This window comes from Rhinatrema bivittatum, unplaced genomic scaffold, assembly GCF_901001135.1.
Source record: "Rhinatrema bivittatum unplaced genomic scaffold, aRhiBiv1.1, whole genome shotgun sequence".
NCBI lineage: Eukaryota > Metazoa > Chordata > Amphibia > Gymnophiona > Rhinatrematidae > Rhinatrema > Rhinatrema bivittatum.
This window is the reverse complement of record NW_021820356.1, coordinates 552,135-564,258: the sequence shown is the minus strand read 5'-3', so window position 1 is coordinate 564,258 and position 12,124 is coordinate 552,135. Positions and strand designations below refer to the sequence as shown.

Sequence of the window (12,124 nt, the reverse complement as noted above, 5' to 3'; positions counted from 1 at the left end):
TGTATGGCCCTAATAGTGGAACCTCTGATTTTTACACCAACAGGGTGGGGGCGGACTGGAATATGTACCTGAATCCAAAATTGGACATATCCCAACTGATGCAACCAGTTGTGGTCTCTTCCATTTTATACAATTGTTTAATTTGGTGGAAGTCTCGAGAGAAGAGAAACACCAGTAGTAGGCACCACACTTATAGCCGCCTCGATTATTTATGTAATGGAACCTTAGCAGCTACAGTCGTGGATGCAGATATTCTCATACACCCTATCAGATTATGCGGTCTCCATTAATATTGGGATTCAGCAAGACTAGGGATCCTTTACACTATGGAGGCTGAACTCATGTCTGGGGGGGGGGGTATTTTAGGATAAAGTGAGGAAATCTGTACATGAATATCAGATGCATTATCCCCCTGAAGGGTTTAACCCTACTTTAAGATAGGAAGCCCTGAAGGAAGTAGTCAGAAGAGACATTTTTATGCAGGTCATGTTAACTATCAAAGGCAGAGGAACAACAGCTTTAGAAATCCAGATTAAATCACTGGAAAGGAACAAACAAATGTTCCAGGAAAGTATCAGGAAACTGACCTTGGCCAGGGATAAATTAAAATAGTTGCAAGTAGACAGAACTATTCGATATTCCACGCAAAAGTATTATGAACATAGAGGCAAGGCAAGCCCATTATTGGTAAAATTGATGAAGGCAACAGCAGATCATACAAACATTTATGGTATCCGAGATAGACAGAGTAATGTTAAGTATCTGCCTGAAGACATGAGGTTTGCTGGACATTTTGCTGACCTATAACAGGCCCCATTGGGACTGGAGATGTCTGGTATTAAGGACTTTCTGCAGTCCCTGGGATTTGCCTCATCTAGCTCAGGAAGATATGGAAGTATTAACTACTCCAATAGGAGGAGGAGGAGGAGGAGGAGATTCTTGGAGCAATGAAAATGCAGGGGGGGGGGGGGGGGGGGGGGTGAAGATAAAAGCCCAGGACCCAATGGGTTTCCTGTCAAATTCTATAAGGCACTTGCAGATGTACTAAGCTCCCCTACACAGGGTGGGACCTCGAGAATCCCGCTCGCAGAACACTCAAAGCACATGGAAGCCAGAGCCGTGACACCCAAGCGATAATTCCTGGCAACGATTTCCAAGTTGCCACCCTGCAAATTCTCCTGCGGACACATCTGTTGGGATTTGGCTGAAGAAGCTGCCTGAGAACGAATCGAGTGAGCCCTTAATCCCTCAGGCACAGGATAACCCTTAGATTTATAAGCCGAGCCAATCTCCTCCTTTAGCCAACACGCAATTGTAGCCTTCAATGCCTTCCCACTCCCTTCTTTAGACTCCTCCATAGTACAAAGAGTTGGATCTGTTCTTTGAAAAATCATTAGTAACTTTAAATCTCTCAATGAAGTCCACATTACATCCAACAGCCTAAGCTCTCTCGCATGAGGCATGAAGGAATCCAAATCTGGAAAGGCTGCAAGTTCCCCAGTTTGATTAAGAAGGAATGCTGAAACAACCTTTGGAAGAAAGGAAGGCACCGTGCACAGCAATACTCCCCGACTCTGAAATCTGCCGAAAAGGATCTACATGACAAAGTTTGGATCTCTGAGATTCTCCTGGCGAACAAATAGCCACCAGAAAAAGCATCTTAAGAGTTAATTAAATCACTTATGGTTGCCCTCCTCAGTGGTTCAAAGAGAGCATCACCTCTCCTGTAAGCACCAGATTAAGATTCCAAAAGGGACAGATCTTTCTTACTGGATGCAAATTCTTTGCTCCCTAAAGAAAACGTATCACATCAGGATGCACTGACAGAGGATATTCCTGCATCTTACCCAGAAGACAACCCAAGGCTGCTATCTGCACATTCAGAGAGTATTCAACAAACCCTTCTGCAGAAAAGCTAAAATATGCAACACTGTAGCCTGAATAGGTTGCACCTTGTTAACTGTATACTAGGACTCAAAGACCCTCCAAATCCTCACATACACTAAGAATGTGGAAGGTCACCTGGCCTGAAATAAGATGGTATTAACTTCTTCGTAATATCCCCATCTCAGGCATCTCCTCTCAAAAGCCGGGCTACGATATAGCAATGACCCACTCAATCTGAAAATATTGGGCCCTGGCAGAGAAGATTCGACAGATGGCTGAAACTCAGCAGTCTAAGGCCATGCTGACCAGATCTGCGAAGCACAGACCTGGCCACTCCGTTGCCACCAGAATCATGTTGCCTGGATGATTCTATCTGCCATATCACCTTGCTCACATGTGGCTATGGAGTAAAGACAAAAGAATGCCTTGATGCCATGGCAGAACTAGAGCATAGATTCTTTCTGCACCATGGTGTCTCAGGTGGCTGTTAAAACACACCTAGGTGCTGCATCTGGTCGCAATTAAGCCCATATGGGGATACCCTCATTTCTTGTGAATGAGACATCATCTCAGACAGCTACCACTCCCTGGGATCTCGTTTTCTCAGACTGAGAAATCCACCTGAAAATTGTCAACCCCGGCAATATGATATGCCACTAGCTGCTCTAAGTGCGCTTCCGCCCAGAGAATCAACTCCTTGACCACCTGAGCCACTGCCTGACTTAGTTCTTCCCCACTGTCACTGCATTGTCCGATAGATCCTGTACCAGCCGGTTGCATAACTGTGGCAGAAAAGTATGCATAGCATAATGCAACGCTAATCTTTAACTGATAGGCTATGAATTCTTTTTCTTCAACCACTGCCTTTGTGCCAACCAATCCTGACACAGCTCTCCAGCCCAAAAGGCCGGAGAGGCGTACCCAACACAACAAAGAGTCCCGGAGAAATGGGGTGACATGGTTGCAAGCCTGGAGGCTCTGCGTGGCCTGGTGCCACTACAATCTCAGGGTTCATTGACTGCACGTGTAAACGTGATGGAGTGACATTGGATGGTTGCAGCCATGTGGCCCAACAATTTCAACATGTGCAGTGCTGACACCAGCTGTCTCCCCTGGATCTCTGCCACTATGGACATCTGGTTGGCGGCCAATGAACGAGGTAGGAAGGAGTTTGCCTTAGCAGTGTCTAGCAGGGATTCCTATAAAGTCCAAACAAGGTGACTGACTGAGATGGACTTCTGGTAGTTGACGACGGCCCCTAGTGACTCAAACACCCAAATAGTCAAGCTCATGATATGTGCTCCTCACCAGCACATCGTCCGGATAGAAGAAAACATGCACTCCCAGTCTGTGGAGGTGTGCCCCCACTATGGCCAGGCATTTTATGAAGACACATGGGGCTGACACTAGCCCAAACTGCAACATTTTGTACTGGGAGTGGTTTTCCCCACCACAAATCAGAGATACTTCCTGTGGCTTGGGAAGATCAACATAGGTATACGCATCCTTTAGATCGAAAGAGCAAGGCCAGCACTCACTTAGAAGGGGAATCAAGGTGTCCAGGGAAACCATCTAATTTTTTTTTTTTTCAGAAATTTGTTCAAGGCACTTAGGTCTAAGATGGGACAGAGTCCTCCAAATCTCTTTGGAATCAGCAAACATCTGGAGTAGAATCCCTGCCCCCTCTGCCTTGATGGAACAGGCTCAACTACTCCGGCTGTTAAAAGGGCGGAGAGATCTAAAGCAGTACTTCCTGATGCGCCACTGGCCCCCAAAACAAGCATGGATGGCAATTTGGCAGGACCCCCAATAGAGTTGATACCCTTGATGGATGATAGAACCCACTAGTCGAGGTTATACTGGGCCACCAGTGAGCGAAGAATTGCAGCATGCCCCTGACTGGGGATCCAGCGTCTTGGGTACAGGCAGCTGTATTATGCTCCCTCTGATACAGTCAGAACTCCATCCCAGGAGTTGAATGAGGTGCCGGCTGGGGCTTGGGAGCTCTCTGCTGCCTCGGATGGCCGCAGGAGCTCACATGCTGCTGACAGGAGCGAGGCAGCAGAGGATAGTACCTCCTCTTGACAACTGATAGACTTCCTCTGTCCCTGTCTTCACCAGCCTCCTGGATGAGGACAATTTCGGAGGAGCGGAGCGGGAGAGTTGTTGGAGGGTCTCATAGTGGTCCCATAACTGGGCCACCGCATCCTTCACCTTTTCTCCAAAGATATTCTGCCCAGTACACAGCATGTCAGCAAGCTGCTCCTGAACCTCTGGATGGAAATCCAAGGCCCACAGCAATGCCATTCTGCGGGCACTGATTCCCGCTACAGAGGCCCTCACTACCATTTTGAAAACATCGTAGGTCGCACAGACTTCATGTTTTCCACACTCCAGGCACGTTTTTACTAGCAACTGAAGGAGTCCTGCTCCTGCTGAGGCAGCTGCTCTATCTCCTGCACCTGTTTCCAAAGGTCCCGCGAGTATTGGCTCATGTAGAGCTGGCAGGAGGAGATGTGGGCAATAAGCATGACTGCCTGGAACACTTTCCTTCCAAGAGCATCTAACGCCCTTTAGTTCTTCCCCAGGGGCGCACAGGAATGGGCCAAGAGCACTTTCTGTTAACCGGAGGTACTGTGAGGATGTGTTCATACCCTCAACAGCAGCTCCTAAAGAATACTGTGCACTGGGGACTGCCATGATTTCCTTAGGAGGCTCCACAAACTGGAGGATCACCAGCTTGTAACTGGCATCTTCCTCCATCAATAAGTGAAGTGGAATGGCTTCCACCATTACCCGCACAAAACCTGTGAAGGGTAAGTCCTCTGGCAGGGACCTCCTTCACTCTTCTGGAGAAGACTGCTCTGAGGGAGCCCTCAGAGGAGAATGCTGCAGTATCACTCCCCAGGGATCACAGGGACCCTCATCCTCACTGCAATCAACCAGGGATGGTGCCCTGGCTGCTCGGTATTCATCCACAGACGTAGTCACTGCCAAACCCAGTGCATGTCCCGGCAAACCTGGATGAGGGCAGCAGGCCAAGGTGTCTCCACCCGCCTAGGTGGAGCCAGCAACAACCACAATATCGATCGGGGGAAGCATCGGTGCCCCGCTGGGCATTGATGGCTTCCCAGGAGCAGACTGCCAGTTCGGTAACACAGATGAGCACATTAAGCCATTCCAGCAGTAGTTCCAAAGCAGACACTACCAGCGTCTGTGCCACAAGAATGATTCCCTGCAGTGCCTCCTCCATCGTTAGCTGGACACAATGCTCTAGGATCCTCCTCGAAAGTTGCCAAAGCCTGGGAGGAATGAGGGGTGGCCATGTCTTCCCCTGATCCCCAAAGTGGATTAGTGACTGGCACCCGAACTGGTGGAGACTGTTGCAGACTCCTGGCATCAATGGAGTACGGGTACTCCTCGCCATGGGGGGTTGCTTCAGGGTCACAGTAGGAGCCAGTGCATCCTCTGCCCAGCACTGTGCTTCCCTTGCTGCTTGGCCTGGTCTTTCTCCAATGCCGAGGTCAAAGAGGAGGAACCTGACCCCCTCGATCTGGAGGAGACCAAGCATGGCTGGTCTCTGGCGCCCCTATCCTCCGGCGGCAATGATGGAAGAAACAGTCCTGCCAATGTCCTGGTGTCCACTGGTGCCAAAGTCAATGGCTCGGACTTCCGACGCGAAGAGTTTCTCCATCTTAGAGTCTGGTGTGACTTCCCTTCGGAGTCATTTGGGTGTACTTGCAGCAACCCCAGACATACTGCGATGCCCCAGGCAGAGGACACATGGCGATCCGTGATAGACATGGCCATTGGGCACTGAGGGCATCTATGAAAAACAGTTGTGGCCATGACAAGAATGAAAAAAGAGGGACGCAAAAACGACAACAGGCTACAATTACTGGAGGGCACAGAGGAACTGCCGCCACAGGGAAGGCGGATGCGAAAGAAAACTTATTTGAATCGCCGAGAAACCTAGCTTAGGAAACTAGGGGAGGGACTGAGACTAACCAGTCATCTATGAAACGCAAAAACCCAAAGGGGGGGGGGGGGGGGGGGGGGGGGGCGTGGAATCAGGCAAAATGTTTTCCACAAGTTGTATAGAAAAAAAAAAAAGAGGAAAGAGCTCACTCAAACCACTCAGACTGAAGGACCTTGCATGGACACATGATAAAGGGCATACTCAGTATGCAAAGTTCTAGAAGGCTCCTCTGATGTCACCCTGTCTGAGGACTACCATCCTGCTTGTCCTCGGAGAAAAATAGAACTTCCACAATAATTTACTGTTCAATATATGTTAAAAACATTAACAAATATATTTATTTATTTATTTATTTGTTATTTTTATTATACCGAGTTTCATGATAGGAATCACATCAACCCGGTTTACAATTAACAATGTGAGTAAAGGCAGAGAGTAACAAAGTAAAGAACATTTCCCAATACAAGAACAAATATAGTATGAAACTTAACAAATATTATAACAATATTTTGGATGTGAGAAAGTTACAAAAAACATGGAAAAATAACTTGGATATGAAAGGGGAAGAATTGTAGAACGACTATAAGCATTTTAACCAGCTGGTTAAAATATATGGTTAATTACAAGGCATTTTGGGTTTTTTTTAGATAACAGATATATACAATTGTCTATATTTATACTTTTATTGTTTCTGTATTTCTACACCATGAATTCTTGTAAGAAATGTCTGTTTTTAATAGGATAAGATGTTTCAGCTTACCTCCCATTTTGCCCATGCCAAACCCCATTCCGTCTATTCCCATTCCTACGAAAAAAGGAAAGAGTTAGAAACTAAAAAAAAAATGTATTCATACAAGTACCTCACTCCAACAGAGCATAATTTTGAAACTCAAGTTTCTCTTTGTTATATGAAATATGATATTCAGGATGCACTTATCTAGTAGTTTACAAGGCCCTTAAATCCTCCAAAGCAGTAGCTGTTTCCAGCAGCTCTCGCACATCAACTACCTACATCAGAATGGATCCTGGGGAGGGTTGTGGGGAGAGAAAGCAGAGTTGTTTACCTGTAACAGGTGATCTCACAGGACAGCAGGATGTTAGTCCTCGCATATGGGTGACATCATCAGGATGGAGCCCAATCACAGAACACTTGTCAAAGTTTCTAGAATTTTGACTGGCACCTACTGGGCATGCCCAGCATGGCACTAACCCTGCATCCAGCAGGGGTCCCCTTTCAGTCTTGTTTTATAGTAAAGTATGTGCGAAAAATAAAATAAAACGTAAACAAATCCAACTCCATGGTGTGGCGGGTGGGTTTCATGAGGACTAACATCCTGCTGTCCTGTGAGAGGGACATCTGAGAACACCTGTTACAGGTAAGCAACTCTGCTTTCTCACAGGACAAGCAGGATGGTAGTCCTCATATGGGTGAGTACAGAGCTGAGGATGCCCGAGCAAAGCACCAAATGCACCCAAAGATGTGCAAAAGGCACAACAGTGGTGGAAATTTGGTTAGGAGGGCATCCTGAACCCTGAATGGGTCTGGTGGAAGGATGTTGGGAAGTTAAACTGAAAACAAGTTGCGTAGAACAGACTGGCCAAAGGCTGAATCCTGTGTGCCAGCCTTATCTAAGCAATAATGGGCTGCAAAAGTATGGAGAGAACTCCAGGTAACAGCCTTACAAATATCAGCAAGCGGCACCAAACGGAGGTGCGCTACTGATGTCGCCATGGCCCTGACCAAGTGTGCGTTTACATGGTCTTGTAGCGGAATGCCTGCTTGCTGGCAGCAAACAGAACATAAGAACATGCCATACTGGGTCAGACCAAGGGTCCAACAAGCCCAGTATCCTGTTTCCAACAGCGCCAATCCAGGCCATAAGAACCTGGCAAGTCTATTCCATCTTACCGTTGCTAGTAATACCAGTGGCTAATTTCTAAGTCAATTAATAGCAGGTAATGACTTCTCCATGAACTTATCCAATCCTTTTTTAAACCCAGCTACACTAACTGCACTAACCACATCCTCTGGCAACAAATTCCAGAGTTTGTGCGTTGAGTAAAAAAGAACTTTCAACGATTAGTTTTAAATGTGCCACATGCTAACTTCATGGATTGCCCCCTATTCCTTTTATTATCTGAAAGAGTAAATAACCGATTCACATCTATCCGTTCTAGACCTCATGATTTTAAACACCTCTATCATATCCCCCCCTCAGCCGTCTCTTCTCCAAGCTGAATCCTAATCTCTTTAGTCTTTCCTCATAGAGGAGCTGTTCCATTCCCCTTATTTTGGTAGCCCTTCTCTGTACTTTCTCCATCGCAATTATATCTTTTTTGAGATGCGGCGACCAGAATTGTACACAGTATTCAAGATGCGGTCTCACCATGGAGCAATTCAGAGGCATTATGACATTTTCTGTTTTATTCACCATTCCCTTTCTAATAATTCCCAACCTTCTGTTTGCTTTTTTGACTGTTGGCTTACACTCTCTAGGAAGGAGTCAAAACCCTGATGCTGGCCCAGGCTGAGAAGCTGGCTGAGACTCGAGGCAGAGTCTGCCTGAATTGACCTTTTTGGTAAGGTCTGGAAGGGCATCCTCTAGAAGTCGGAGGATAAAATTTCCTTGGCTTGTAGGTCGGCCGCTTAGAGTCACGTCTTTCTCTTAGGGGAGAAAGGGAACTCAGACAGCACAGAAGAAAGCTGGCACAGCGTTTCATGGTGGTCCTTCAACTGCGCCACAGTCCCTCAGATCTTTTCCCCGAAGAGATTAATCGCCCACACAGGGTAGATCTGCTAACCTGTCTTGTGCTTCTGGTCTTAAGTCTGAGGATTTGAGCCAGGCCCATCTTCTTGCACTAATTCCCGTTGCAGACACTCTAGAGGCAGTGTCAAAGATATCATAGCAGCGCTGACCTTGTGCTTTCCAGCATCTAGACCTTTCTCAGCCAGAGTCTGGGGCTGCTCTGGTAAAGAATCAAAGAAGTCCTGGATCCTTTTAAAAATGTCTGTTATACCTGGTCATGTATAACTGGTAAGAGGCAATGAGAGATTTGAGCATTGAGCCATGGAAGACACACGTGCCAAAAGCATCCAGGGATTTTTGTTCCTTCCCTGGAGGTATGGAGGAATGATGTTTTGAATGTCGTGCCTTCTTCAGGGCTGATTCAACAACCTCAGAGTGATGATCCAACTGTGACCTTTGGAACCCAGGAGCTGACTGCACCAGATAGGTGGCATCTGTCTTATGGTTGACAGGTGGGACTGAACCTGGTGTTCCCAGTTTCTCTTCAGGAGATCAAGCAGGATTTCATGGATTTCCTTAGGAGCATCTAGAAATTGGAGTACTTCCAGCATCTTGTGCCTAGAGTCTTCTTCCCTCTGAAGCTGAAAGGGAATGGTTTCAGACATTTCCTTGATGAAATTAATAAAAGACAGATCTTCTGGTGGAGAAGGCTCTGATGGTAGATCATCTGTATCCTGGGATGAATCATCGATCCAAGGATTATAGGGCTGATCTCCAGCACCTAGTGGGTCTCCAAGGAGGGAGAAATGGTGCTAATCCCTAGGCATCTGAGGTGGCACAGACGGCATCGGAGGTGGCACCGCAGGACCGCTGACATCGATGGACGAGTCTGCGGTAAGATCCCAGACGGTTGAAGGGGTATCTGTGTTTCCTCATCACCCGATAATGGAATCAGCGTAGAAGGCACTGGACCCGCCGGTGCTCTTCAGTTCCATCGGAGGCAGGACACCGATCAACACATCTAGTCTACCCAGTAGCAGTGTGAGCACTACGGGAATCTGATCGGTGACCGGCTCCAGCGTCGATGGAAGCCCTGAAGTGCTTTACTGATGGCCTCTTGGATCATCCGATCCAATTCCTTGCAGAAGCCTGGGGCATGGAACCCCGGCACCACCGAAAGTGTGTGTGGGGGGGGGGGGGGGCAGGAACGCCTCAGTGACCCTGGTCACAGAAGAGGTTGAGGCCTTTTCTGGACTGGGCTTCTTGGTCGGTGGCTCTGTCGACATCGATACAGAGACTTGCCTGGATCGACGGACTGAGCCTTCCGATGCCAGTGTCTACGCTTTTCTCGATGTTCTCCTCTGTCCTTTTCTTGAGGAGGTGATAAGACACCTTTGGAATCATCGACGCTGGTTGAACAGCAGCGGTATCCCAGTGCTGGGGAGAAGTCGATGGCACCAACTCGGATGACGAAGTTATCGATGGAGTCGGGGGTTTTAACTGAAAGTCCATTTTCTCTAAACAAGTCTTATGGCCCTTTGGTGTCATTTGGGCACATTTGGTGCAAGTTAGGACATCGTGGTCAGACCCCAAACACATAACAGACCCCATGCGGGTCAGTGATGAACATTGTTAGAGTACAGTCAGGGCACCGACAAAACCCAACGCCATGGCACCGACAAAAATTTAGCCGCGGTGCGGTTGATGGCCAGTAGGCCCCGAAGGGATAATTTAACGAGAAACGACCGAAACAAGAGTAAAACTGGACCCTGTGGCTGAACTGCAGGCACGCCAATCTGACAGCTCAGGCTTCCAGGCGATTTAAGTTCCAGTGCGCCTCTTCCTTGGTCCATCACCCCTGGGTTGTCAATTTCTGACAATGAGCTCCCCACCCTCGGATAGGCTTACACCCTTGCCTTAGGTGAACTTCCTGTAGCCACCACTGGAGCAGAGAACATACTTCCATCGGTAGGTGCAGGCGAATCAAGTAGTCTTGAGACAGTGGGTTCCAACAAGACAGCAAGGAGTGTTGGAGTGGCCGCATATGTGCCCTCACCCACGGTACTACTTCCAGGGTTGACGCCATCAGGCAGACTACCTGGAAATAGCTCCACACACTGGGGTGCATTGTGTTCGCCAACCGCCACACTATGCTGATCAAGTTGAGCATCCTTTAATATGGAAGAAATGTTTCCCTATTTGAGTTTAATATGGTTCTTATGTACTCTAAGCACTGAGTTGGATTGTGGTGAAATTTGTCAAGACTGATTATGAAAGCCTAAAACTTTATGGTCTTGATAAAACAGCACATGTTGCTCCTAGACTGAGTAAGATCTGCTTGATGCTAGCCAAATATCTAAAGTAAGGGACTACCTTTATGTTCTTCCTGAAATATGCTGCCACCTTTGCTAGGCACTTTGTGAATACTCTGGGAGCTGCTGCTAAACCAAAGGAGAGAACTCTGTACTGGAAAGGCTGATCTCCAGAGCAAAATCAGGAACAAGAATATGAAGATAAGTATTCTTGAGGTCTAAGGTTGCTAGCCAGTCGTTTATTTCCAGATGAGGACGAATAGCTCCTATGGCGTTCAGGACTTTAAAATCCTTTGCCAATGTGCAACATCTTCGGTGAACCCAGGGGAACCGGGTTCCAGGACCCATGCTGAAATAGCACGGAACATTGAAAGAGTAGAGAAGGCCTTATGGAGGTAGGAACTGTGAAGGAGAATAATATAACCCTATTTAGCACTACTCCAAGCTTTGCACTTTCTTTGGAAGAAATTAGAAATATATTATTGGTAATGCAGAAATCAATAAATTCACTAACTAACGGTTCAAGAAGCAATAACTAAAACCTATGCTGCAGAAGAGAAAATAATATGGAGAAACAACTTGAAATAATGGAAGTTAATGGAAGTCTATGACCACCCCAACCGCAATAACTCGCCTTGGTCTGCCATTCGACGTTCCCCATCCCTGACATGGCTTCTGACGTTATATTAATCAGTCCCGAGTTTTATGAACTAATACTATTTAGTCAGGAACATTTGATATTTTACAGCCCTGAACATAGGATATTATTTATATATTTGATAATATTCCGTCCTGAGTACAAGTGATTATTATAGTCCTAAGTATATGACTTGATATTATTTCTGATACTAGATATTATTTATTTCTATGTTAGCCATGACTGGCTTTTCCTCCTCCCAGTTCAAGTGCCCCTGTTTTATTGTAACTTTTATTCACTTTTTCACTCTTTGCCTATTGTTCACGTTGATGTTAATGTTAATGTTATTGTAAACCGATACGATATGATTGGTATCATGAGTGTCGGTATAAAAAAGCCCTAAATAAATAAATAAGTTAAAGTAAAAGAAATCGAGACTGTGCAAACAAATCTGATTAAGTCAGAAAAATGTTTGAAAGTAAAACGGAGATTTATGCAAATCAGGCTAAAAGGGCTAATTTGAGAATTTTAAGTTTCCCAAAAACTAAATTGACACCATTGA

The 12,124-nt window shown here is 46.5% G+C and overlaps 1 protein-coding gene across 2 annotated transcripts in view; it reads right to left on the bottom strand.

The window, feature by feature from the left end:
- Nucleotides 1–12,124, bottom strand: part of HNRNPM (heterogeneous nuclear ribonucleoprotein M) — a 143,254-nt gene that overhangs the window by 52,137 nt on the left and 78,993 nt on the right. For both annotated transcript variants that reach the window (XM_029585990.1, XM_029585991.1), the window contains one exon: nt 6,627–6,671. In XM_029585990.1, the coding sequence (XP_029441850.1) occupies nt 6,627–6,671 (45 nt within the window). The remainder of the gene's footprint in view (nt 1–6,626; nt 6,672–12,124) is intronic.